This window comes from Salmo salar, chromosome ssa26, assembly GCF_905237065.1.
Source record: "Salmo salar chromosome ssa26, Ssal_v3.1, whole genome shotgun sequence".
Lineage (NCBI taxonomy): Eukaryota > Metazoa > Chordata > Actinopteri > Salmoniformes > Salmonidae > Salmo > Salmo salar.
This window is the reverse complement of record NC_059467.1, coordinates 3,497,102-3,524,525: the sequence shown is the minus strand read 5'-3', so window position 1 is coordinate 3,524,525 and position 27,424 is coordinate 3,497,102. Positions and strand designations below refer to the sequence as shown.

Below are 27,424 nucleotides of genomic sequence, written 5' to 3'. Positions count from 1 at the left end.
CTACCAAAACATTTCTGCAGCATTGAAGGTCCCCAAGAACACAGTGGCCTCCATCATTCTTAAATGGAAGAAGTTTGGAACCACCAAGACTCTTCCTTTGACCTGGCCATCCGGCCAAACTGAGCAATCTGGGGAGAAGGGTCTTGGTCAGGGAGGTGACCATGGTCACTCTGTCAGAGCTCGAGAGTTCCTCTGTGGAGATAAGAGAACCATCCAGAAGGACAACCATCTTTTCTGCACTCCACCAGTCAGGCCTTTATAGTAGAGTGGCCAGACAGAAGCCACTCCTCAGTAAAAGGCACATGACAGCTCTCTTGGAGTTTGCCAAAAGACACCTAAAGACTCTCAGACCATGAAAAACAAGTTGATCTGGTGTGATGAAACCATGATTGAAGTCTTTGGCCTGAATATCAAGCATCAAGTCTGGAGGAAAGCTGGCACAATCCCTACTGTGAAGCATGGAGGTGGCACAATCATGCTGTGGGGATGTTTTTCAGCGGCAGGGACTGGGAGACTAGTCAGGATCAAGGCAAAGATGAATGGAGCAAGCCTGCTCCTGAGTGCTCAGAACCTCAGACTGGGGCGAAGATTCACCTTCCAACAGGACAACAACCCTAAGCACACAGCCAAGACTTTTTACTTAACACTTATTTTTTCTTAACTTCTTAAAGCATTGTTGGTTAAGGGCTTGTAAGTAAGCATTTCACTGTAAGGTCTACACCTGTTGTATTCTGCGCATGTGACGAATAGCATTTGATTTGATTGATTTGACAACGCAGGAGTGGCTTCGGGACAAGTCTCTGAATGTTCTTGACTGGCACAGCCAGTGCCCGGACTTGAACCCGATCGAACATCTCTGGAGAGACCTGAAAGTAGCTGTGCAGCAACGCTCCCCATCCAACCTGACAGAGCTTGAGAGGATCTGCAGAGAAAAATGGGAGAAACTCCCCAAATACAGTTGTGCCAAGCTTGTAGCGTCATACCCAAGAAGACTCAATGCTAAACAAGGGTGTCCGCTGTCACCACATCTATTCGTTATGGTCATCGAAATGCTAGCTGTTAAAATCAGATCCAATAACAACATTAGAGGATTAGAAATCCAAGGCTTAAAAACAAAGGTGTCCATGTATGCCGATGACTCAAGTTTAATATTAAGTCTGCAAGCTAGATCCCTGCAATGTCTCATTGAAGATCTAGATAACTTTTCTGTACTCTCTGGACTAAAACCTAATTATGATAAGTGTACAATATTATGTATTGGATCTTTAAAAAATACAACTTTTACATTACCCTGCAGATTACCTATAAAATGGTCTGATGGTGAAGTAGACATATTCGGTATTCATATCGCAAAATATATAAATAAGCTCTCCGCAATGAATTTCAATAGAAAACTTGTAAAAATAGACAAGATCCTGCAACCATGGAGAGGTAAATACCTGTCTATTCATGGAAAAATTGCCCTGATTAACTCCTTAATCCTATCTCAGTTTACTCACTTACTTTTGACGCTGCCTACTCCTGATGATTAGTTTTTCAAATCATATGAGCAAAAAATATTTTGCTTTATCTGGGACGCTAAGCCGGGCAAAATAAAACGTACCTATCTACATAATGAATATGAATTGGGTGAGTTGAGATTATTAAATATAAAAGCACTAAATCTCTCTCTAAAAGCTTCACTCATTCAAAAGTTTTATTTGAACCCTAAATGGTTCTCAAATAGATTAATAAGAAAAGCTCATCCATTGTTTAAAAATGGCCTTTTTGCCTTTGTGCAGATTGCCATGTCTCATTTTGATTAATTGAAAATGATACCTTTTTCAAAGTATCTCTCAGCATTGCAGAGCTGGCTACAATTTCAATTTCCTCCCCCTGAAAAGATAGAACAAATATTACAACAAATATTATGGCTGAACTCAAATGTGCTGGTTGATAAAATACCTGTATTTATGAGAAAGATGTTTGAAAAGGGTATTTTGTTCTTAAATTATACAGTAAATTGGAATGGTAGAGTTATGTCCTTCATGGAGTTATCAGAATTGTACGGGAAGGTCTGCTCAATCCAAGAGTACAACCAATTGATTACAGCATTACCCCAAAAATGGAGGAGGCAGGTGGCAGCGGGAGGAGGTAGGGAACTGGTCTGTCTGCCCAATATAAAGGATCAAAACTGGCGGAGGAATAAAAATAGCATAAGTAGGAAAGTATACCAGTTTCATTTGAGGACCAGGATGTTGACAACTGTGCCATACAGATTGCAAAATGAGTGGGAAAGATATTTTTGATGTACCGATTCCATGGTACAGGGTGTATGAGTTGATATATAAAACAACGCAAGATTCAAGACTTTGTGCTTTTCAGCTAAAATGATTATATAGAATTCTTGCCACCTACAAAATGTTGAATATTTGGGGCATAAAGTCATCAAAGCTCTGCAGATTTTGTTGTGAGGATACAGAATCAATAGACCATTTATTTTGGTATTGCCCTCAGGTAGCCTGTTTTTGGTCTCAGGTTCAGGAATGGCTGAAAATGCATAGCATTCATCTAAAATTGACCCTAGAAATAGTACTGTTAGGAGATCTGGAGAGACCGGGTCAGTCAATTACTAATATACTAATAGACCTAGTAAAAGTATTTATCTTCAACTCGCAATCTGTGGATTCTATTCGATTAGATTGTACGTTAAACATCACAGCATAGTTGAAAGATATGTGTTGCGTAGAAACCCGAAGTGGGTGGCCAGCAGAGATAGATGGGATGGGCTGAGGGAAGCTGAGGGTTGGGATGTGGAATTGGAGACAAGTGGGAGTGGAGTTGCTGTGTGGGAGATAGAATGATGGTCAAAGATAAAAGTAAAAAATAAATGTAAAAAAAGTACATTTGAATGACACTGAGGGGCAGTGTTTTTACAACTAATGCCGGTTTGCCTGAGGCTGATGCCGTGCAGGTGTTTGTACACATGCATTTACACACACTCACATTCAAATAAACACATACAAGAACACACACATACATGTAATAGTGCCAGACATGCACACAAACATATACAGTTGGCATTGCTGTTATGATTTTAGTTGTCCTTGATGTCCTTTGTTTTAAATGTATTATTTTGTTTTATATTTTTTTTGCATTGTTGTTTGCTGTTTTCTTCTGTCTTTTCCTTTTTTCTCTTTAGTTTATTCTCTTGGTTGTTGGTGTATTGGGGGTTCTTGGGGGTGGGGAATGGAATTAATTGTATTTTTTATTTTTCATCTTGGGGGGGACTGTAGGAGGGGTCTAGAATGGTTGAGGGACAGCTATTGGGGAACTGTGGGGGATCTTGGAGGGTTCGGGTTCACGTTTTTTGGCCTGGTGGTAGATCGGTCAACTTGCCCTTGAGCAGGGCATTGACCCTGGATGCTTCTGTGTGTCGCTCTGAATGGGAATCTGTTGGATGACTGGTATGATGTAGTTGTTGAGCGGCTTCACTGCAAGTATATTGTATGTTTCGAATATTCAATAAATATTTAAATTTTTATTTTATTAAAAAAAAGAAGACTCAATGCTGTAATCGCTGCCAAAGGTGCTTCAACAAAGTGCTGAGTAAGTGGTCTGAATACTTATGTAAATGTAATAATTCTGTTTTTTATTTGTAATAAATTAGCAAACATTTCTAAAAAACAGTTTTGGCTTTGTCATTATGGGGTATTGTGTGTAGATTGATGAGATAAAAAAACAATTGAATCAAGGCTGTAACGTAATCAAATGTGGAAAAAGTCAATGGGTCCGAGTACTTTCCAAAGGCACTGTAAATATTATGGTTGTTAGTGTTTTTAGTTAATGACAAAAAGCAGGTTTACCATCGTCAAGCATGTCTATTTGATAGTAAAGTAAATGCATTCATTTGCTAATACCTACAGTTCCTTTAGAAAGTATTCACACCCCTTGACTTTTTCTACATTTTGTTGTCTTATAGCCTAAACATAAAATTCATTCAATTTAGATTTTTTTTGTCACTGGCCCCATAATATCAAAGTGGAATTATGTAAAGTACCAGTCAAAAGTTTGGACACACTTACTCATTCAAGGGTTTTTATTTATTTTCATTATTTTCTACAATGTAGAATAATAGTTAAGACATCAAAACTATGAAATAACACATATGCAACCACGTAGTAACCAAAAAAGTGTTAAGCAAATCAAAATAGATTTTAGATTTTAGATTCTTCAAAGTAGCCACCCTTTGCCTTGATGACAGCGTTGCACACTCTTGGCATTTTCTCAACCAGCTTCACCTGGAATGCTTTTCCAACAGCCTTGAAGGAGTTCCCACATATGCTGAGCACTTGTTGGCTGCTTTTCCTTCACTGTGCGGTCCAACTCATCCCAAACCATTTCAATTGGATTGAGGTCAGGTGATTGTGGAGGCCAGGTCATCTGATGCAGCACTCCATCCCTCTCCTTCTTGGTCAAAAAACCAATGATAGTCCCACTAAAAGCAAATCAGATGGGATGGCGTTTCACTGCAGAATGCTGTGGTAGCCATGCTGGTTAAGTGTGCCTTGAATTATAAATAAATCACTGACAGTGTCACCAGCAAAGCACCCCCGCACCATCACACCTCCTCCTCCATGCTTCAAGGTGGGAACCACATGTGGAGATCATCCGTTCACCTACTCTGCGTCTCACAAAGACACTGCGGTTGGAACATGAAATCTGGAATTTGGACCTGTCAGAACAAAGGACCGATTTCCACCGGTCTAATGTCCATTGCTCGTGTTTCTTGGGCCAAGCAAGTCTCTTCTTCTTATTGGTGTCCTTTAGTAGTGGTTTCTTTGCAGCAATTCGACCACGAAGGCCTCCTCTGAACAGTTGATGCTGAGATGTGTCTGTTACTTGAACTCTGTGAAGCATTTATTTGGGCTGCAATTTCTGAGGCTGGTAACTCTGATGAACTTATCCTCTGCAGCAGAGGTAACTCTGTGTCTTCCTTTCTTGTTGCAGTCCTCATGAGAGCCAGTTTCATCATAGTGCTTGATGGTTTTTGCGACTGCACTTGAAGAAACTTTCAAAGTTCTTGAAACTTTCCGGATTGACTGACCTTCATGTCTTATAGTAATGATGGATTGTCATTTGTCTTTGCTTATTTGAGCGTCTTTGCTTATTTGAGCTGTTCTTGCCATAATATGGACTTGTTATTTTACCAAATAGGGCTATTTTCTGTATATCACCTCTACGTTGTCACAACACAACTTTTTGGCTCAAACGCATTAAGAAAGAAATAAATTCCACAAATTAACAAGGCACACCTGTTAATTGAAATGCATTCCAGGTGACTACCTCATGACACTGATTGAGAGAATGCCAAGAGAGTACAAAGCTGTCATCAATGCAAAGGGTGGCTACTTTGAAGAATCTTTTTACACTTTTTTGGTTACTACATGATTCCATATGTGTTATTTCACAGTTTTATGTCTTCACTATTATTCTACAATGTAGGAAATAGTAAAAACATAGAAAAACCCTGGAATGAGTAGGTGTGTCCAAACTTTTGTCTGGTACTGTGTTTATTTTTTATGAATAATAATGAAAAAGTGAAATGTCTTGTCAGTAAGTATTCAGTCCCTCTGCAAGCCTAAATAAATGCAGGAGTAAAAATGTGCTTAACAAGTCACATAATAAGTTCCATGGAGTCTGTGTGAAATAATAATGTTTAACATGATTTTTGAATGACTACCTCATCTCTGTACCCCACACAAACAATTATCTGTAAGATCCCTCAGTCGACTAGTGAATTTCAACCACAAAGAGCAGGAAGGCTTTCCAATGTCTCGTGAAGAAGGGCACTTATTGGTGGCTGGGTAAGGCGTACATTACTGATCAATTAGAAGGAATACAATCAGTAGTTTGGTATACTATAGGTAGTCAATGTATGGCATTGTTGCAATCTGTGTCTGTGTCCTCTGATCACATTCAGGGCAATGAGCTGGAATAACAAGTAGTGGAGATTAAGAGAACTGATAAATTACTGAACTTACATTGATTTGCTGTAAAAGTGGACCAACAGTCATTGATTGCATCTCAGCACCAGTTTTCCACTTCTTTTGGAAAAGGCCTGTGCTAGGTAGATTATGGAAGGTTTTGAGGAAAGGTAAACAGATCCACTGCACTCACCTTCAGTAAACCTAACATTTTAAATTATAATCATACAGTATCACTGAGAAGACTGCTTTTACTTAGCAGCCAGTGTGAAAGCCCTGTAACAACTTAGGTTCAAATAGTATTTGCCATCACCAAGAGAGAGCAAGAACCATGAAAAAATATCTAGCCTAATCACTGATAGCCCTATATGAAACATTAAAACTAATTATCATGTAATGTCCAATGCCATTTATATTCCACTGCACTTACAGTCTCAACCAGGGGTTTGGTAAGGCGTTGATATATATTTTTTGTGACATTTTAAAGCTGCCACAATATGTGTATTGATGCTCTCTTATACTGTAGCTACCTACCTCTGCGGAATCTATTTGTGGCATATGTTAGTGTGATAGTCACCCCGAAAAGTCCTTAACCCTAATTCAACAGGCATTTTCTCTGGGTGAGGGTATGATGACAGATTTCAGTTGTGTCTGCCTTTATACCTCTGCCATTAATTACATTGAGTAAGCTTAAAGAGATGTTCCGGGAACTTTTGTATACTTTTTTTCCAGTAGTTCTAAAATTAGCCCTCATGAGCCAAAAGTGGTCCCCGAAGATTGCGTACTATATGCACCACGTGATTACTCGCTCTTGCGCTCTCTGCTGTGTGTACATGTGCATGGAGTTTCCACTGAGCCATTAGGCCTGCCCTGCAACCTCATTGGATAATGCTGGGCAGGCCCGGGCCAGCCTTCTTCTTTCACTGTGCAACCTCATTGGACCTGATCACATGATTGTGCCTTCTCTAGAAAAAACAAATGTCATGCATGTAGCTCTCTCATGCACTCACTCACTCCCTCAAGCCAGCCATAGAGGAAGGTTACTCCAGCCATAATTGTGCTAAAAAACTTGGATGCTATTGATACTTATGATGTCAGGCCCAAGAAGCAAAAACTAGATCTAGATGTCGAATGGCAGGGCCGCTCATGAAAGACAAAGGCAGAAGGCAAAATAACAGATATTGGATGCTTTTCCGAGATGGCCTCAAGGAAGTGTTGCCTCATCCAGTGTTGGACATCCATAAAAGTAATCTTCGGTCGAAAGGTAAGATACTAAACTTTAGCATTAGAAACAATGTTGATATTTTATTCAGTTAGAAGCCTATTTTGAGTGTTTATGTAAAGAGGAATTGTTCTGTGTCTCTGTTAGCTAGGCTCGCCAACAGTCTGTCTGTGTCATAGTATGCTTTCAAAGGTAACGTAGCAAGCTAGCTAGCTAACATGGTAAATGCATATTAGGGAACACATTTCAAAACATGAAATCACTCTACTAATGTATGTTGTGTATTTTTGTAGATGCATAGAATCTCTTGTTGACTGGCTAGAAGGGTGGAAATTGTTGTTGTTTGTAGCTACCAGTGTCTAGCTAGCAGGCTAAGTGGCTAGGCTATGTTTACAACTGGTTGTCTGTAACTATATGAAACAGTAGATTTCGGTGCTAGCTATATTGTTATTATTAGGTTATACGATAGAGAATGATAGAGGTCTCTAGTGGCCAAAAGGCTGTTTTAGCATGGGCAGCGCCATTGAGGGCTTCCACCATTTTAATATAAGCAACTGGGTGGGGCTTCCAACTTCATTGGCTGATCCCTCCTGATGACTCATGTCCATCCAGGTCATCAGAAGGGATCAGCCAATAGTGAAGAAGAAAATATAGAGATTCCCTCAATGGCACAGCCCTGTCAGAGACTCTATAATGGTACAGATACAAAGATGAGTCTTCTATCATTCTCTATGGGGAATACCTAGTACCTTTTTCACTTTCTGCAGCTCGATTTCATATTTTGATCTGCTGCCTAGTTGAAGCCAAGCCCCTGATGCAGTGTCAGTGTGTTACTTTGACTTTTTAGTATCCTTTGTAAGTAATGTGATCATTTTCCAGACAAGAATTACTGATAGAAGAACAAGGAATAGCAGAGCTGGGTTCAGACATGCCAGATGATCAAACATGCAAGAGGCTCTTGGCGTCAGGTAAGGTTTGATTTTGACTAGCTGTCATTTGTTGATGGAATGTTTCCCATGTTATTTGTGTCATATATGGACTCTGAAGAAAGATTTACAAGCCTAGCTTCATCATGTTCTGGCCATTTAACCTGTTGTGTTTTCTATTTGAAGAATGGGCAATATGAGTATTGCTAATGAAGATGATGGCAGTTTGAATGAGGATGAGATCAATGACATTCACAACAGCATGTAAATATAACTGTGCTCTGTTCCCTGTAATGTAGCTACAGTTTGTGTAAAACTAGAATACTGTGAGAATCATCACATAAGCATGCATGTAGGTCATGTGATGAATTGGCATCAACACTCTTATGGTCTGTAAGGAATATGTCTCTCTGGTTTCTGCCCAGTGGAATAAGAAGTAGGATGGTGGCTAGGACGATGGTTCCAGCAGTTTACAAACAATAGGTCTGACCCATCAGGGAGTGTACCTGTTAGGCCAAACATGATGTTTGTAAATGGCTGGAACCATCTCCCTAGACGGCATGTTATTACATACCGACAATTTGCAGTTGTACATATTACAATACAGTGTAGCCTATTGTCAGCTGATGCAAAGCCGCTTTTAAATAATAGCTGTCTCTAATTGAGTTTATGTGATGACTCATCATTGATTCTGTAGAAGTGACAGCAGTGTAGCGTTTACTTGACTCATCTATGTTTTCAGAATTGTATGGTTTTAAAGTGACTGATCATATCACATAAACGTCAAATCCACTAACACACTCATAGCCAAATCTAGTTAAGGTTTCACATGAGCAAAGGACCAGGTTTGTGAACAAAACCAGAATATCTATATGTTTACATGTTGGTAAACCAGGTGCACAGCTTTATGTTCATGGCCGTCACTGTGTGCAAATTCCCACTCTTATTGTCATAAAGTTTTGAAAGGCTCTGCACAAATGAATTTATTTTGTTGGACGTGTAACCCATTTCTGTATGCTAAAGACTTTTTGTATGTGCAGGAGATGGACATCAGCAGTCATGAACCTCCAGTCCCACATCCACCACACCTTGACCTTCCTGCGGTCTTGGCAATCCCCTTACCACACTGGAGTTGCAATAATCAAGCAAGAAGCATATTACTGTTCACACAGACAATGTTCTTTTTCTGGAACTTTATTTTCAAAAAACAACCAGTGGACTTCTGAACTTTACAAATAACTAATAAATTCACACATAAACAAATGTCAACATGGATTTTCACAAGACACCTAGACCTACCTATAAAGCTATGGCTACAGTAAGCTCTAATAACCTTGTAAATGATTTATACACATTTTTAAAGGCCAATCATATGATTATGGCTTGCTTCCTATAAGAAAACAGACAACACATATTATTCTTATACAATTCCTGTGTTTCTCACATGTGACAATATATACTGCCAACGTGTAGTTCTGTATTTTGTGTATGAATGTGGGCTACTTCATATAAGACATATAGTCCACTTATATTAGTTACATGTTTCAGCAGTACTCATATAAGAATACTTTTGATTCATAGAGACCCTTTCGAAAGTACCATACACAGTTATACAGGTGTAACATGATGGGCTATTGTGCTAGAATATGTTTAATAGGTTACTGGAATTATATTGAATATTGTTTATACATGCTATCAAATATCCCTGCATTAGAGTGGGAAAGAGAGTTATGTTCAGAAGTTATGCATTTTCATAATAAATTAGTCCTATGAAATATCCATTGACATTTTGCATGCTGAGCGCTATTGCAAATGCACCTCGTACTGTGTCATAATTTGCTCCCTCATTCTCTCAGTCCTTGGCCCTAGAGCATCTATTCCAACCCTCGCTGCTCGACTTGGACCCTGGGCAGCTCGAGCCTGGCCCTGGGGTACACGCACCTTGTACAACCTGTCCTTGTCCTCCTCTCATCTGTGGACCATGTCCTCTCCCTCGGCTAGTCTGATGACGAGCAACACATTGTATACGTTGATTGTCAATATGGGAAGCTACTAATAGACTTGTGATTTTTAGATTTCATATGTTAATGGTAAGTAATAAAAAGTAATTACTGAAGTTATGAATGGATACTGCTAATCCTGTAGCTTTATTAGTACAATATTTTCATTAGCTACATATCCACTATGTGGAGTACTGTGAAGTATAGCTAACTATAGCCAGAGCCTTTTATTTCCTGTTTCAAAATACATGGCTCAATATATGGCTCTAGCTATAACTAACAAACTAGCCTAGCTCGACTAACAACCTGCGATGTTGTCATAAAATACATCAGTTTGTAAATCTGTGTTCATAAAAACACTGTCTTTAGCTTGTATACCTTGTCTCTTCAGCTGACATGTTGAAAATATTTACACAATCCATGCGACATCTCTATTAGCTAACTACTGTCTGCCTCTCGTCAATGTGCATCTTGCTAACTGTCACTCAAATGACGAGGGGCTGAAGCTCATTGGCTAGAGGGCTGGCCCACGTGTGACAAGGTTGCAGTATGTCACCAAAATCTGTGTAGATTCCCTGAATAGGGACAATGGTGCCACACAGCTTCCAGAAAACAGTCACTTTCAAACACATTGACACATCCAGCCCAAAGTGGGAGGTTTAAAGAATACTGACACATTCGCCAAAGTTCTGGAACATCTCTTTAATCGTCTCTGTTACTACCACTGGCTCCAGAAAAGTTTATTTAGATGTATCATCATCCTTTGGTAATAATGCTAAATGGTAATTATTGCTAAATGTTAATTATTGAATGAGTGGTTTGGCCTTGAACTGCACACAATTCAATGAACTGAAAATGAGCATGTTCACTTTAGGTGTGTTCACACCATTGAACCGATACAGTGCGGCTCGAGTATCTCATTTGAAGAATCCATCATATGGAGCATAACTGATCCACGTAACCCATTTACATGCCAGCATCGCTTGGGACATGGCCGTTAAGTGTTTCGGCAGATAAGATGGTGGTGGTGGGTAATCCTGTCTGCTTGGGGTCTGTGCTATCCCTGAGTGGGCCGGGTGGGACTCTCCCCAGCTCCCAGCCTCCGTCTAATGGCTTCGGAGGCTGATTTACTTGATGTAATAAGGCCAGGAGGTCAAACGACTATCAGGCAGCCTTTGGGGTTGCTCCTCTAGCCAGGCATCAACACACAGCTGTTCCAGGACGATTTACAGCCCGGACAGTGACAGGGCCCAATCAGCGCGCCGTAAATGTCGGCCCAGGGAGATTGAGCAGTAACTAAAGCAGTGACAGGACACTGGGAGACAGATCAATGGCTGAGGGGCCACTGAGAACTAACTGAAAGCCACAGCACCTTCTTACCGGACCCAGGAAAAGGAAACATGAGGACCATAAATGGGTGTTATATGTTCTTGGATAAGTTCTTTGATATCTGACACGTTATTGGATTTCTGACTTCCTCTTCTTAACATTTACTGTATGTCATTTTCCCCCTCCTCAACGCTCCATCATTATCATGTATGGGACGTATATAGTACTACCAGAGTATAGTACTTCTAGTTAGAAAGAAAGCATTATTATGTTTTCTTTTCTGCAGTTAAAATCAGTTCTGTGTGGCGCCAGGAGAATTCGACATTTACTGACAGGGGTCATTCCACTAAATGAGTGCCTTTTGATATTTTAAGTAGAAATGGAGAATTTAAGAAATCAAATTTTGAATATGAAAAAAGGCTTGCTAAAGTGCCAAAATTCAAAAGAAACATTTTCTCTACTAGTCAAATCATATAATAAAAGCACGTCAATCCTGTTACCCATAGATAGACAGGCTAGAAATGTTTTAACAATTAAATATTTTTGTGAAGCTTGTATTCAATTGCCACTCCCTGTTGCACAAAACAACCTTCCATCCCCCTGTCACAAGGGGATTTATGTCTGATTTAAGAAGAAATCACCAACCCTGTTACTTTATTTGGCACTAAATAGGCACTTTCTATAGTCCTTTTTAGATACCATGAAGATTTTTGAGTTATATTTGAGTTTTATTGTAATTCTGACATCGTTATGCCAACACAGGACATATTATGGTATTGACATGGCAAGGCCTGGCAGTTTTTGTCTGTCTCTTCATCATGGTGTAGGTAAACTTCGTCCACTTGGCTTTGAAATGATTTGTTTGTTATCTAAACACAGTTGACAGATAGGTGTGAATAGGGTTGCACATTTTGGGGAATATTCAGAGGTGGAAACTTTCCATGGGAATTAACAGGAATATATGGGAATTAACGGGAATATATGGGAATTAATGGAAATATATGCAAATTGTATTAATCACATTTAAATGTAGATGTTTTTTGCATTGGATATATTTACCATATCATATGGAGACAGAAACATAAACCTTTTACCTTATCATAAGTAGACATAATTGCAAATGATTAAATCCTTCCAATATATATATATTTTAAACAATTTAGTTACAAATGGAACTTTAATTAAATGAGTTGACTCCTCGCATGGGATGATTTCACGGAACAACAAAAGAAAGGGAATATTGAATGATCCCCAATGATCCATCGCATCTCCCAAAAACGTTTTCAACATCTGAAAAATGATAGTCTAGAAACTAAAGCTTTGGTTGTCTTCCTCTCAGGCTTCCATGTCTTCTCCCTGGACCTCCTCAATGTCCACCTCTAGAACATCAGACTCTGAGAACATCAGACTCTGAGGCCTCATCTTCACTGTCGCTTTCCAACCTTGTTGAGGATGGCTCATTGTCAGGCTCAAAAAGCCTCAAATTTGCCCGGATGGCCACCAATATTTCAACCCTTGTATTGGTCAGCCTTTTGCGTGCTTTGGTGTGTGTGTTCCCAAACAAGGACCAGTTGCGCTCTGAGGTGGCTGATGTTGTTGGGATTTGGAGGAGGATGGAGGCAACAGGGGAAAGAGCCTCAGATCCACAAAGTCCCTTCGACCAGGTGGCTCATGAGATATGTTGGCACGACTGCCATATTGCATCTCTGTCCCAAAGCCCTTGCTTGGAAGTGTACTTTGCCAGACTGCAAAGAACCTTGCTCTCATCCAGGCCAAGATGGTGAGACATGGTAGTGATGACACCATAGGCCTTGTTGATCTCTGCACCAGACAGGATGCTCTTGCCAGCATACTTGGGGTCCAACATGTACGCTGCAGCGTATATGGGCTTCAGGCAGAAGTCATCACGCTTTTTGATGTATTTCAGAACTGCAGTTTCCTCTGCTTGGAGCAACAGTGAAGTGGGCAGGGCAGTACGGATTTCTTCTCTTACATCTGCAAGCAGAGTCTGAACATCAGACAGAATGGCATTTTCTCCCTCAATCCGTGCAATGGCTACTGCTATAGGTTTCAGGAGTTTCAGGCTGCTTACCACTCTCTCCCAAAATACATCATCCAGGAGGATCCTCTTGATGGGGCTGTCCATATCGGCAGACTGAGATATGTCCATTTCTTGGAGAGACTCCTTCCGCTCCAGGAGACTGTCAAACATGATGACAACACCACCCCAACGGGTGTTGCTGAGCAGCTTCAATGTGGCGCTCTTAATCTCCTCCCTATGCTTAGTGAGGTAAATTGCTGCTATACCTTGACGACCCTTCACATACCTAACCATTTCCTTGGCTCTCTTGTAGTGTATCCATTGTTTTCAGTGCTATGATGTCCTTGTGGAGCATATTCAATGCGTGAGCAGCACAGCCAATGGGTGTGATGTGAGGGTGGGACTCCTCCACTTTAGACCAAGCAGCCTTCATGTTCGCAGCATTGTCTGTCACCAGTGCAAATACCTTCTGTGGTCCAAGGTCATTGATGAATGCCTTCAGCTCATCTGCAATGTAGAGACCGGTGTGTCTGTTGTCCCTTGTGTCTGTGCTCTTGTAGAATACTGGTTGAGTGGTGTAGATGATGTAGTTAATTATTCCTTGCCCACGAACATTCGACCACCCATCAGAGATGATAGCAATACAGTGCTTTCTGTATGGTTTGTTTGACCTTCACTTGAACTCTGCATCGAGCAAATGAGTAGATAAAGTATGTCTGGTTGGAGCGGTGTATGCTGGGCAATGAAAATTCAGAAATCTCTTCCAATACACATTGCCTGTGAGCATCAGAGGTGAACCAGTTGCATACACAGCTTGAGCAAGACATTCTTCAGCATTTTTCTGACTACATTCCTCCATTGAGTCAAAAAACATCTGATTCCATGAGGACCATGAGCTGTTGCTATCGATAAGGTGTCTGATTTATCATTTTCACCTCAAATAGAAGTAGAGGGACTTCTGTCAGAGGTTGCTTGGTGTGAGTGCTGAGGGAACTTTATGCACTTGGCCAGATGATTCTGCATCTTTGTTGCATTCTTCACATATGATTTGGCACAGTATTTGCAAATGTACACAGCTTTTCCTTCTACATTAGCTGCAATGAAATGTCTCCACACATCCGATAGTGCCCGTGGCATTTTCCTGTAAAGATTAGAAAGAAATGAGTAAAAAAAATAATAATAATATTCCATGTAAAGAGAAATAGTTAAAAAGTTAGATTGAACAACTCCTTTGTAAGATACATGTTTTAAAATTAAACATGTATGGAAACAGGTGAATGAACATTCCTCAGTTAGCAGGCTCAAGCAAGCTAAAACCCACATGGTAGCAAAAACGAACTAGCAGAAATTGTTAACAAGTTAGAAATGATTTAACCTGTTTGGGATAGAGGGCAGTATTTTCACGGCCGGATAAAAAACGCACCCGATTTAATCTGGTTACTACTCCTGCCCAGAAACTAGAATATGCATATAATTAGTGGATTTGGATAGAGAACACTCTAAAGTTTCTAAAACTGTTTGAATGGTGTCTGTGAGTATAACAGAACTCATATGGCAGGCCAAAACCTGAGAAGATTCCATACAGGAAGTGCCCTGTCTGACAATTTCTTGTCCTTCTGTAGCATCTCTATCGAAAATACAGCATCTGTGCTGTAACGTGACATTTTCTAAGGCTTCCATTGGCTCTCAGAAGGCGCCAGGAAGTGTAATGGGGTGTCTGCAGTCTCTGGGCGAAGAACAGCAGGAGTTTTTGTGAGTGGTCAGGCTGGGAGGGAACAGTGACACTGGAGATGCGCGTCCACGAGACGACTCCATTTTTTTCTTTCAGCCTTTGAATGAATACAACGTCGCCCGGTTGGAATATTATCACTATTTTACGAGAAAAATAGCATAACAATTGATTTTAAACAGCATTTGACATGCTTCTAAGTACGGTAATGGAATATTTTGACATTTTTTGTCACGAAATGTGCTTGCGCGTCACCCTTCGGATTGTGACCTGAACGCACGAACAAAACGAAGGTATTTGAGTATAACTATGGATTATTTGGAACCAAAACAACATTTGTTGTTGAAGTAGAAGTCCTGGGAGTGCATTCTGACGAAGAACAGCAAAGGTAATCCAATTTTTCTTATAGTAATTCTGAGTTTTGTGAGGGCCAAACTTGGTGGGCGTCAAATTAGCTAGCCATGATGGCCGGGCTATGTACTCAGAATATTGCAAAATGTGCTTTTGCCGAAAAGCTATTTTAAAATCTGACACCGCGTTTGCATAAAGGAGTTCTGTATCTATAATTCTTAAAATAATTGTTATGTTTTTTGTCAACGTTTATCGTGAGTAATTTAGTAAATTCAAACAGTTTAACCTGTTTGGGATAGGGGGCAGTATTTTCACGGCCGGATAAAAAACGTACCCGATTTAATCTGGTTACTACTCCTGCCCAGAAACTAGAATATGCATATAATTAGTAGATTTGGATAGAAAACACTCTAAAGCTTCTTAACAAAAAATGCTGTCATATAAAATATATTCACCCCACCCAGTATTGTAATCAAAACTTACCAGAAAGCAGGTAGTCCTTGGCTTAGACAGTGTAGTAGTGTGGGCTCAATAGCATCTCATTAGTGTGCTAGATCTTGAGAATCAGCTGTACATGTGATGGAAGAATGCACTGTGCATGCAGAGGGTTGAAATTCCATTGAATTGGGGATAGTTTAACCCAAATATGCCACAAAACCTAGAATTGCCTTATGTGTATCCAACAATAAAGTTCACTGTTATAAACTCTCTTTTTTGAAGAATTTAAGCAAAATTCCCAGATTTAACTTCCCATGGAAAATTTCTAGAAAGTTTCCTACCCTTTGCAACCCTAGGTGTGAATATCAAAAGAAGAAAAAGCTCTTCTGCTCCATTTTGTGATTTATCTTTATTTCTCCTTTATTTGCTCAACACATCAGTAGAATCCCAATCCCACAACAACACATACAAACAACTCCCTTTGCTTTCAGAACATCAGCAGTTACTGTAAAGTGGCCTTTAAAATGCTGTATACAGAGATTTATAAATTTGGCAATTTCCTTGATTATCGCAATCATTTACAAAATTGATTGCTCCAGTGAGCTATAGACAGATTTCAGCAATGCTATTGACAGGGTTCACCTCCGTAATAAACAGGCCGCTCCTCAATAAAGTGAGTTGTCACTACGCCAGGGCTTGTTTAGCATGCAGAGAAAACTGAAGGTCACGTATGCAGGGAAATGTATAATAATGGAGGGGCTGAACTGTTGACATTGATAGCATACAGAGGGTAAGTCATATGCTGTGGTGTTTATTGGACATGATGGGAAGAAATACAACAGGGTGTACATATGTGTTTGTGTTGTGCTGTCAGATCCTGTCGGGAAGAAAATACACAACACGGGAGAGACACAGCACTGCTCGAGAAGCTAAAAGCTGTTTTCACTGATGTTGAGTTTGCAGACACACACTTTGCCTTTGCTTTGCATTTGTAACCCTCTGTGTAGACTAGAGTACAATGAAGGCTATTAATCAGTGTGTGTTTTCTGGGCTGCCCTGTCGTATGTGGGTCATTCCACCAATTCGGTGCCTTTTGAGAAGTGTGACTTGGTCAAAAACAAACACTTGATTTCACCTAATTTTACTGAATTACAGTTCATATCAGGAAATCAGTCAATTTAAATCAATTTTAAGATACCTTAAATAAAAAAAGTAGTGGCGTGGATCAGAAAACCAGTCAGTATCTGGTGTGACCACCATTTGCCTCATTGCCTTCGTGTGACCACCATTTGCCTCATCTCCTTCGCATAGAGTTGATCATGCTATTGATTGTGGCCTGTGGAATGCTGTCCCACTCCTCTTCAATGGCTGTGCAAAGTTTCTGGATATTGGCGGGAACTGGAACACGCTGTCGTACACATCGATCCAGAGCATCCCAAACTGCGCAATGAGTGTCATGTCTGGTGAGCAAGCCATGGAAGAACTGGGACATTTTCAGCTTCCAGGAGTTGCGTACAGTTCCTTGCATCATGGGGCTGTGCATTATCATGCTGAAACATGAGTTGATGACGGCAGATGAATGGCATGACAATAGGCCTCAGGATCTCATCACGGTATCTCTGTGCATTCAAATTGCCATCGATAAAATGCAATTGTGTTCGTTGTTCGTAGATATGCCTGCCCATATCATAACCCAAATGCCACCATGGGGCACTCTGTTCACAACGTTAACATCAGCAAAACACTTGCCCACACAATGCCATACACATGGTCTGCGGTTGTGAGGCCGGATGGACGTACTGCCAAATTCTCTCAAACGACGTTGAAGGCAGTTTATGGTAGAGAAATTAACATTCAATTTATCTGGCAACAGCTCTGGTGGACATTCCTGCAGTCAGCATGCCAATTGCACGCTCCCTCAAAACTTGAGACATCTCTGGCATTGTGTTGTTGTTCCCAGCACAAGGTGCACCTGTGTAATGATCATGCTGTTTAATCAGCTTCTTGATATGCCAGACCTGTCAGGTGAATGGATAATCTTAGCAAAGGAGAAATGCTCACTAACAGAGATGTAAACAAATTTGTGCACAAAATTTGAGCGATATAAGCTTTTTGTGCATATGGAACATTTCTGGGATCTTTTATTTCAGCTCATGAAACCTGGGACCAACACTTTACATGTTGAATTTATATTTTTGTTCAATGTAGATGATGTTCAATGTTTCTTTAGGGGAAAAAAGGAAGGGTTTCATCATATTAAAATGAGAGTGCAGTTCACGTACATAACAGGGTTGATCTTAAAATGAGGGACAGACGTAAATTAATCACTAATCACATGAAATAAAAAATAATCTTCAGAAATTACTTTTGTCAAAGCAACAAAATAACTATGGCTTTACAATGATGGTGCAATTTGGGGATTAAGTGGGTTCAAATATTTCTTGAAGTTACACATGGTTGACGGAGGGACATGATTAATGATTCATTTTGGCCCTTTAGCAAACATTTTTTCATATTCAAAATCAGATGTATTGAATTTTCCATCTGGTCTATATTAAAGGGCACTAATTTAATAAAACAGGCTTTTAAAATGCAATATTGGTGCACAATTTATACAGAAAATATCAAAGGGATGCAAAAGGAACTCACTTCGTGGAACGACCCATATTACACTATGTGGAGGAGATTGGGGCCTAATACGTATTGTAGGGATCAGTGGCTTCGCAAATGTGTCCCAATGTACATTAGATAGAAGTTCATAAAGCATTCAAAAAGCGCCATAAAGCCTGCTTAATGCATGTTGTTATGCATTTCCAACGTATCGTACATAAATACTGTGTTACGTCAAATCCAATGTCACACGAAGGCCAGAAAAAAATATCATGCAGCATTTTGGGACAACGCTATGCGTATGTTGTCAATCATTACACCTTCATGCGACATGAGATGATTTTTTTAGTCCAGGCACACAGAAAAATATGGATAATTATTTGTGCTGACAGTACTCCATGTGTTTGTTATCGGCCTAATATAACAAGTTGGAACAACATGACCCGAGACTCAGCAACGCTGATAGAAGGAAGGAATACAAATTAATCTTTCTCAAAAGGAGTGAAAAACGATTCCACTCGAAAATATATTTTGGATACTGCAAAGCAAACACAAAAAAATATCAACATAAATATCACATCTGTAAACATCACTTGCTGTTGTCCAGCTGGACAGAAGAAAAGGAGAAAAAATACCCATTTAACAGTGAGAATATTTCTCACTTAGAAAGACGGACAATGACTTATTTTTCCCTGGATTTGGGAAGAGGAGCTTGTACTCAGCGGGACACCCTGGAAGAGCTCCAGCATCAAAGTGTCTGGATCAGACGAGTCAAACAGTGTGCTGCTCCACAGGCCAGGGAAATGAATGGACTGTCAGGACTTTTTCAAGTGGACCAAAAAAAAATATGTTGGGGTGCAGTGAAGGGTTCAGTGGCTGCTGCTTGTGATCACAGCACAGGCTCTGTTGATGAGAGGCTGCTCTCCTCACTGCTTCATCGGCCTGTGGGATCTATAAGCACTATAGTAAAGATGACAGGCTGGCTTCTCCATCCAAATACGATTTTTAAAATGTCACTTTTTCACCCTGCTACTTTCCAAATAACAATAACCTGATGTTGAATGTCACTACATTCTGTTCCCATTGCAATATACGATGAAAGAAATTCCCAATTCCATGACTGCTGTATGGCAGTGATATGACATTGATCTGGCTATTTTTTTTGCCATTTCTTTTTGTATTACGGAAAATTACCAAATGTAAGATTCCACTTTGTATTTCCCATCACCCTTGTCTATTATTAAGTGCTCACCACTTAAATTGTGACTCAGTCCAGATTTTAGGAAAACTAGTTTAAAAATGTCAGCTGTTGGATAGAAAAAAAGGAAATAAGTAAATAAAAGTATAATTTTCTTAATTTTCTTAATTTCTTAATGTCTGTCTACAGTGCACAATCATCTCTTGTCTCTTTGTCTCAAAATGGACATGATAATTTAGATAAAGCAGCTGGAGGACCTGTCTTGTACTTGTGTAACAAACATCTCCAGTGTAAGTAATGTCTTAAAGGGAAAGTTCACCCAAATTAGAAAATCACAATTGGTTTCCTTGCCCTGTAAAAGTCTATGGACAAGGTGTGAGAGCAATCCTTGCTTTGGTTTATTTTTCTGGGCACTGTTTCCACATGCTAACGTTTTAGCATCTGTGGCACAAATCTCATTCAAGTCACTGGACCGATATTAGCATTTTTTGCGCATCATGTTCAAATGATCGATAAGTGACTTTGTTGAGGTTCACAATCAATTTGACATACTTTTGGATGATTTTGACATGTTGTGCAAAAAAAGCTAATATAAAATGCTAAAATGTTAGCATGTGGAAACAGTGCCAAGGAAACTAGATTGCTTACAGGGTAAGGAAGCCAATATGTAATTTTGTAATTTGGGTGAACTATCCCTTCAAGTATTCTATCATGCTGTCAAAGCTAGAGATGGTTCACCAGAAAAGCCACAAGGATAAGAATGGAATGGGATAAGGAAGGGGAATCACAGCCGACAAACTACATGTCAGAGATTCAATGGGGTCAGTGGGGTCTTGAAATCTCATCCATTTTGCTGGTGGCCAGTGACAAGGCTCGAATCCCCTTACTGCCTAGATGCAAACTGAATGAACTGCGACAGGGATAAAGCTGTTTTATACATTTCGAAGAGTAGGACATTGTACATCACTGTTATCCATGATTATCCCCGACAAAAATATCTTCTAGAATAAACAATTAAAATGTTTTATTCAGAAATTATTATATTGCTTAGATACGGTCCTTACATCTTATATTTATGTCTCTATGTTTTCACTTCAATGTACTTATTAGTCAACCAGCTTTTCCAAAATGAGCAGCTTTTTTTGCCATGAACATGATGAAATGGCCAAATAAATATATATTGTTTTCTCATTGTGTGGCTATTTCAGATTGGTTGGTTGATATATAGTGACTGATATTGGGGGCACATATGTTAACAGGGCTTTAAGTAAGAGTGAGAGAGCGAGAACTAGAAGCCTCGTTTATACCTGGTGCTAAAATGCATTGGTCCTGATCTTGTCCACATTCTGATTGTGCCTATATTTTCAGATATGCATCTACACATGGTATTAAAATGTGTCTCTTATCTATCCACTGTGTCCACATTGTGACCAGGTTTCCTGGTCCCTCACTGTATGCAAATTATTTGACAGATATTCTTTAAAAATATTATGAATTTACACATATCGATGTCATAAGTCAATGGTACCACCTGTCAATGATTTTAGAAGTGATCATGATGATGGTTTAAATGGTTTCACTGTCCAGATGTTTTATTATTGTCACACACCGGATACTGTAAGTGCAGTGAAATGTTTTATTTTTTTTATTTTTACAGGGTCAGCCATAGTAGTACAGCACCCGTGGAGCAAATTAGGGTTAAGTGCCTTGCTCAAGGGCACATCGACAGATTTTTCACTTTGTCGGCTCAGGTATTCGAATGCTCTAAACCACGTGTCAAACTCATTCCACAGAGGGCCGAGTGTCTGCGGGTTTTGCTCCTCCCTTGGACTTAATCGATGAATTAAGCTCACTGATTAGTAAGGAACTCCCCTCATCTGGTTGTCTTGGTTTTAATTGAAAGGAAAAAACAAAAACCAGCAGACACTAGGCCCTCTATGGAATGAGTTTGACTCCCTGCTGCCCTATGTCTACACTTGTGAAATATCCAGAAACAATGCATGCCCGACTACCTCCGGAGGTGGGCAGGAAGATCGGATCACAATCAGATCATCGTCTACACCTGTCTACAAATGTGGGCACAATCAGGATGTGGAGACAATCAGGACAAAGGACGCATGTTAGAACCTGGTATAAATGGGGCTAGAGAGAGGAAGGAAAGGAAGCCACTCAAATATTTGAAACCAAAATTATATGCCATCCTTTTAAAGATGGAATCCGCAGTAAGTGGAAAAAGCGACACTGTCTGCCTCACGGCCAGTGTTATTGTAATTTTTTTACAAAGCAGAGGTGGGGGTAAAACAAACTTCATTACTTATGCTGTTGTTCTATCGCATGTGCAATGTTGTTTGCAGCAACTTTGTTGTTGTAATATCGCAAACCATGGCAGTTTCACCATTAAGGATTCCAGCTTTAACTCACATCATCAACTTTAGATGCTGTTAACCTAGAGCAAATCATTTTCATACTTAAACGATACTCTAGGGCAGGGCTATCCAACCCTGTTCCTGGAGAGCTACCCTCCTGTAGGTTTTGCTTCAACCCCCGTTGTAACTAACCTGATTCAGATTATCAACGAGCTAACTATTTGAATCAGTGTGCTAGGTTAGGGTTGGAGTGAATCTACAAGACAGTAGCGCTCCAGGAACAAGGTTGGAGAGCCCTGCTCTAGGGCAAATAATTTTTATACTTATACAATGCTCTCACATGTACACTGTTTACATTTTACAACAACATATGGAGCTTGGCAATCCATCACATTCCTAATTCCTGTGTGCGTCATTGTTGAAAGTGGTGTAGATAACAATTAAAGGGTGCTTTAATGAATCATGCTTGTTGTGTATCTGCAGGAAGACTAACTACATAAACCCCCATTGCCTTCCAGATCTATGACCAGGAAGGGACGTTACAGCACTTTATTGACGGCAATGAGCCGAGCAAGTCGAGCTGGATGAGATACATTCGCTGTGCACGGCACTGTGGCGAGCAAAACATGATGGTGGTCCAGTACAGGTAAAGACTGCATGGAATGTGGGTGGAGAAGTACCATGTTACTTCCACCAGTAATTTAATCATTTAGAAATTGTATTAACATTAATATCACTCCATACCATGTCGGCCCAACTGTGAGTACAGCATGTGATCAACACTATGTATTCAGGCATAAATTATTATTCACACAGCAAATTTGACAATGTCAGCTGTAGTCTATGCAGGCTTACCATACAGATGGCATATCTTAATTTGATCCTCCTGTTGTTGTAGGAATCTTCCTGCACAGCAGGGAATTCAAGCTTGAAGTCTATTTGAGGTTTAAAAAGGCTCCTAAAGTTTGTAATTTCCAATTAAAAATGTCAGACTTGATTTGCCCTAACAAAAAATGTGTTGGCCAGTCTCAATGTCAACAGTGAAGAGGCGACTCTGGGATGCTGGCCTTCTAGGCAGAGTTGCAAAGAAAAAAGCCATATCTCAGACTGGCCAATAAAAATAAAAGATTAAGATGGGCAAAAGAACACAGACACTGGACAGAGGAACTCTGCCTAGAAGGCCAGCATCCCGGAGTTGCCTCTTCACTGTTGACGTTGAGACTGGTGTTTTGCGGGTACTATTTAATGAAGCTGCCAGTTGAGGACTTGTGAGGCGTCTGTTTCTCAAACTAGACACTCTAATGTACTTGTCCTCTTGCTCAGTTGTGCACCTCCCACTCCTCTTTCTATTCTGGTTAGAGACAGTTTGCGCTATTCTGTGAAGGGAGCGGTACACAGCGTTGCACCAGATCTTCAGTTTCTTGGTAATTTTTCGCAATGAATAGCCTTCATTTCTCAGAACAAGAATAGACTGACGAGTTTCAGAAGAAAGTCCTTTGTTTCTGGCCTCTTAAGGATCCGCACCTTTTCCCCCCAGTTTTCGCCTAAAATGACACACCCAAATCTAACAGCCTGTAGCTCATGCCCTGAAGCAAGGATATGCATATTCTTGGTACCATTTGAAAGGAAACACTTTGACGTTTGTGGAAATGTGAAAAGAATGTAGGAGAATATAAAAACCAACAATTCTTTTGTATTTTTTGTACCATCATCTTTGAAATGCAAGAGAAAGGCCATAATGTATTATTCCAGGCCAGGTGCAATTTAGATTTTGGCCACGAGATGGCAGCAGTGAATGTGTAAAGTTATAGACTGATCCAATGAACCATTTGCATATCTGTTAAAAAAATTGTAACAAGACTGCCCAAATGTGCCTCATTTGTTTATTAATAACTTTTCATGTTCAAAATTGTGCACTCTCCTCAAACAATAGCATGGTGTTCTTTCACTGTAAAAGCTACTGTAATTGGACAGTGCAGTTAGCTTAAATTCTTGTTAATCTTTCTGCCAATATCAGATATGTCTATGTCCTGGTAAATGTTCTTGTTACTTACAACCTCATGCTAATCACATTAGCTTACGTTAGCTCAACCATCCCGTGGGAGGGACACCGATCCCAGCACAACAGTTTTCAGCTGTGCTAACATAATTGCCAAAGGGTTTTCTAATGATCAATTAGCGTTTTAAAATGATACACTTGGATTGCTAACACAAAGTGCCATTGGAACACAGGAGTGATGGTTGCTGATAAATCGGCCTCTGTACGCCTATGTAGATATTCCATAAAGAAATCTGCCGTTTCCAGCTACAATAGTCATTTACAACATTAACAATGTCTACACTGTATTTCTGATCAATTTTATGTTATTTTAATAAACAAAAAAATGTGTTTTTCTTTCAAAAACAACATTTCTAAGTGACCCCAAATTTTGGAACGGTAGTGTGTATATATACAAAGTAGTCCAAGACTATGAAGAGGAATAACTTAATAATGATGATCTGTGGACTAGATCCAATACCTTTCCTGTCTTGACCCATGATTGTACCAAACTAGGCCCCTATCCATAAAGCTTCTCAGAGTAGGATTGCTGATCTAGGATCAGTTTTGCCTATTAGATCATAATAAATAAGATTCCATGGACAGAGGGAACCTACTCCGAGATGCTTTGTGAATACATGCCCTGGTCCATAACTATGAGAGAGCTATGATTAGTGAAAACCTTTGAGACTTAGTTCCACATCATCATATACATGTACTCCTAATGCAGACACTCCTGTTTCCCTCCTCTGAGCCGTGTGGGGATGTCCTCCACAGGCAGTCAGCTGGTTTGAATTCCTTATGTTATGATTTGCAATATCTAAATGGAATTCTCTTCAAAGCAGCTCGTGATTGATTGACCCTGGGATGGCTGTTTTGTTTTTGCTCTGACAATAATGTCCATTGGCATGTGCTTCACTTTGCCTGCACTGGGACGTCCCGCCGTTGTCTTTATGAGTCATCCAACCACAATACTAAATACATGTCAGCAAGGGAAATATTATCCAAAACTGAAAAAATGCCTTTGATGTGCTCCACTGAGCTGAGATTTGCACAAGTTTTGAAAGTGACAGCAGGCTTGTAAGAAATGGTTTACATTTACACTCTTTCACCCGCCTCAAAGTGTGCAAGACCACCTATCGCTTAGAAAACAGCCCTCTGTCAGCAGCCAACTGAGTCATTTAGTCCCAGTACATTTATTTGTGTGCTCCAGTGTTTATGTTAAGTGAGGCCAAACTGAGAGACGGAACATTACAAGGGTATAAAATACATGGAATACTTGTGCTTTTCTCAGGTTATAAGATGTGTTTGATTTATGGGCTTGTCTTTGCTTCATATTTATGTTGTGGTGGAAGGAATTAATACAAACTCACAGGCTTCAGCAGCTCGGCCGAGGCCAAAGAAGCATTTCTGTCAAATGTTTATATATATTTTTTTTTTTTACATAATTATTTGAAATATATGGCTATGTTATTTGCTAGTGAAGCAAAATCCTGGAATGTCAGCATGGGGGCATATTTAAGATAGTGACAAAGTAATGCATATCCCACTGCCATGGAAATGTACAGTATAATGCCTATTCATTTCGAAACTGATTCATTAAATAAGCATTGCATCACAGCTGCCATGTTTCTTCTTGTAAAACCTCAGCCTCTCACATGCGGAGTTTTTCAACTCGCCAAAGAGGAAATTGGTTGTGATGCTTGGACGTGATTATATATTCTGTCAGACACAAAGCAAAAGGCATACTGAGGGCCTCTAATGGTTTTGTTTGCATTTACTGTCGTACATCGTTTGTACATGAAATTGTGTTGTGAGTATTTCACACATACACACTAGGCACACCACATTTCAACGTCGAAATTTGGGTAATATTTGGTTGAGACGTTGATCAATGAGATTTCAACCTTTATTCACCCACTCAAAAATACAGACGTTTGTTGAATTCCCAAAGTGTTATCTCTATGCTTTCAAACATCTAAAAGTACAAATTCTAATGGAGAAACAATGTCAGATTTTTTGTTTAGGGCTCAATTATATCCGTATAGCCGAAGTTCAGCGCTATAGCTCACTTGAAATGTAAAGGTAATTTTCGATTGAACAGACGTATGCAGTGTTTACCGTGAATTAAGTCCCTGTGAATGCAGGAACAAGTTCAAGAATGTCCAAAATTTAACTTACATTTCTGGTTAAGATGGAGACATAAATCCAACATATTATTAATTTGAAGATTACATTTGAAATCTATTTTTTGTTGTTGAACCCTGCGGTGAATTGAAACAATAGCTGTTGATTTCGCAAATGCTATATTGGCCTATTAGATAATGACTTTTAAAGTATGGTTACATTTAATTTGCTCTATTGAACCTCCTTTGGAATTACTTTGATAGCAACAGTGAATCTATTTTGTTATTCATTCTCATGATAGCACATTGGTAGTCGTCAGTGACAAATATCAAAACTAAGCAGTCCTGGGCTTGGTTAAAATACCATGGATGGGATAGCTGTAGATAGATCAGCTCTCCAGTAGGAGGTGCCGCCCAGCCTATTGTTTTTTACTGATAGTGCCTATAACGTAGAAGATCTGATGTTGTTTCAAAGGTACAAATTCAACATATTTTATACAAGCTTTATCTATGTTGAAAATTGGTTACCATGATGACATAATTCTGTGGTTGAAACTTCACCCTCAAAACAACTTTTTTCAAATCCAATGTATTTTCCATGTCGATTCCACGTCACAATACATTGACAAATTACATTGAAACAACCAGTTTGTGCCCAGTGGGTAGATTAATTGACAGCACTGTTTTCTCTACTGTACAGATCATGTATATTCTACCGGGCATGTATGGACATTCCAAGAGGAACAGAGCTCCTTGTCTGGTACAATGACAGCTACACCTCCTTCTTTGGCATCCCTCTACAGTGCATTGCACAGGATGAAAACTGTAAGCATCTCTTTCTCCTTTTTCATCTCTTCTAGTCATCTCTCTCTCCTGTTTTTCTATATTCAACTAATTTGTTTCATTCTTCTGTCCCAATTAACATATACAGGAAATAAGACAAAAACATACATACAGTACATTACCCTGCTCTGGGCGATTGGGTTGGTGTGCAGTTGTTGTTGTCCCTATTTCATCTGAACATTCAAAAGGAATATGATCCAAATACAGCCATCAGCATGTACTGATTTAAATTTATTTTTTA

The 27,424-nt window shown here is 39.7% G+C and overlaps 1 protein-coding gene and 1 long non-coding RNA gene across 4 annotated transcripts in view; both read left to right on the top strand.

Moving 5' to 3' along the window:
* Nucleotides 1-27,424, top strand: part of prdm6 (PR domain containing 6) — a 57,704-nt gene that overhangs the window by 10,753 nt on the left and 19,527 nt on the right. For all 3 annotated transcript variants that reach the window (XM_014174906.2, XM_014174907.2, XM_045708724.1), the window contains exons 4-5: nt 22,695-22,822; nt 27,041-27,165. In XM_014174906.2, the coding sequence (XP_014030381.1) occupies nt 22,695-22,822; nt 27,041-27,165 (253 nt within the window). The remainder of the gene's footprint in view (nt 1-22,694; nt 22,823-27,040; nt 27,166-27,424) is intronic.
* On the top strand, nt 6,908-9,893 carry LOC106587042 (uncharacterized). Its single transcript, XR_001324347.2, has 4 exons — nt 6,908-7,230; nt 8,068-8,156; nt 8,301-8,378; nt 9,155-9,893. It is a non-coding gene; the product is annotated as an uncharacterized lncRNA (long non-coding RNA).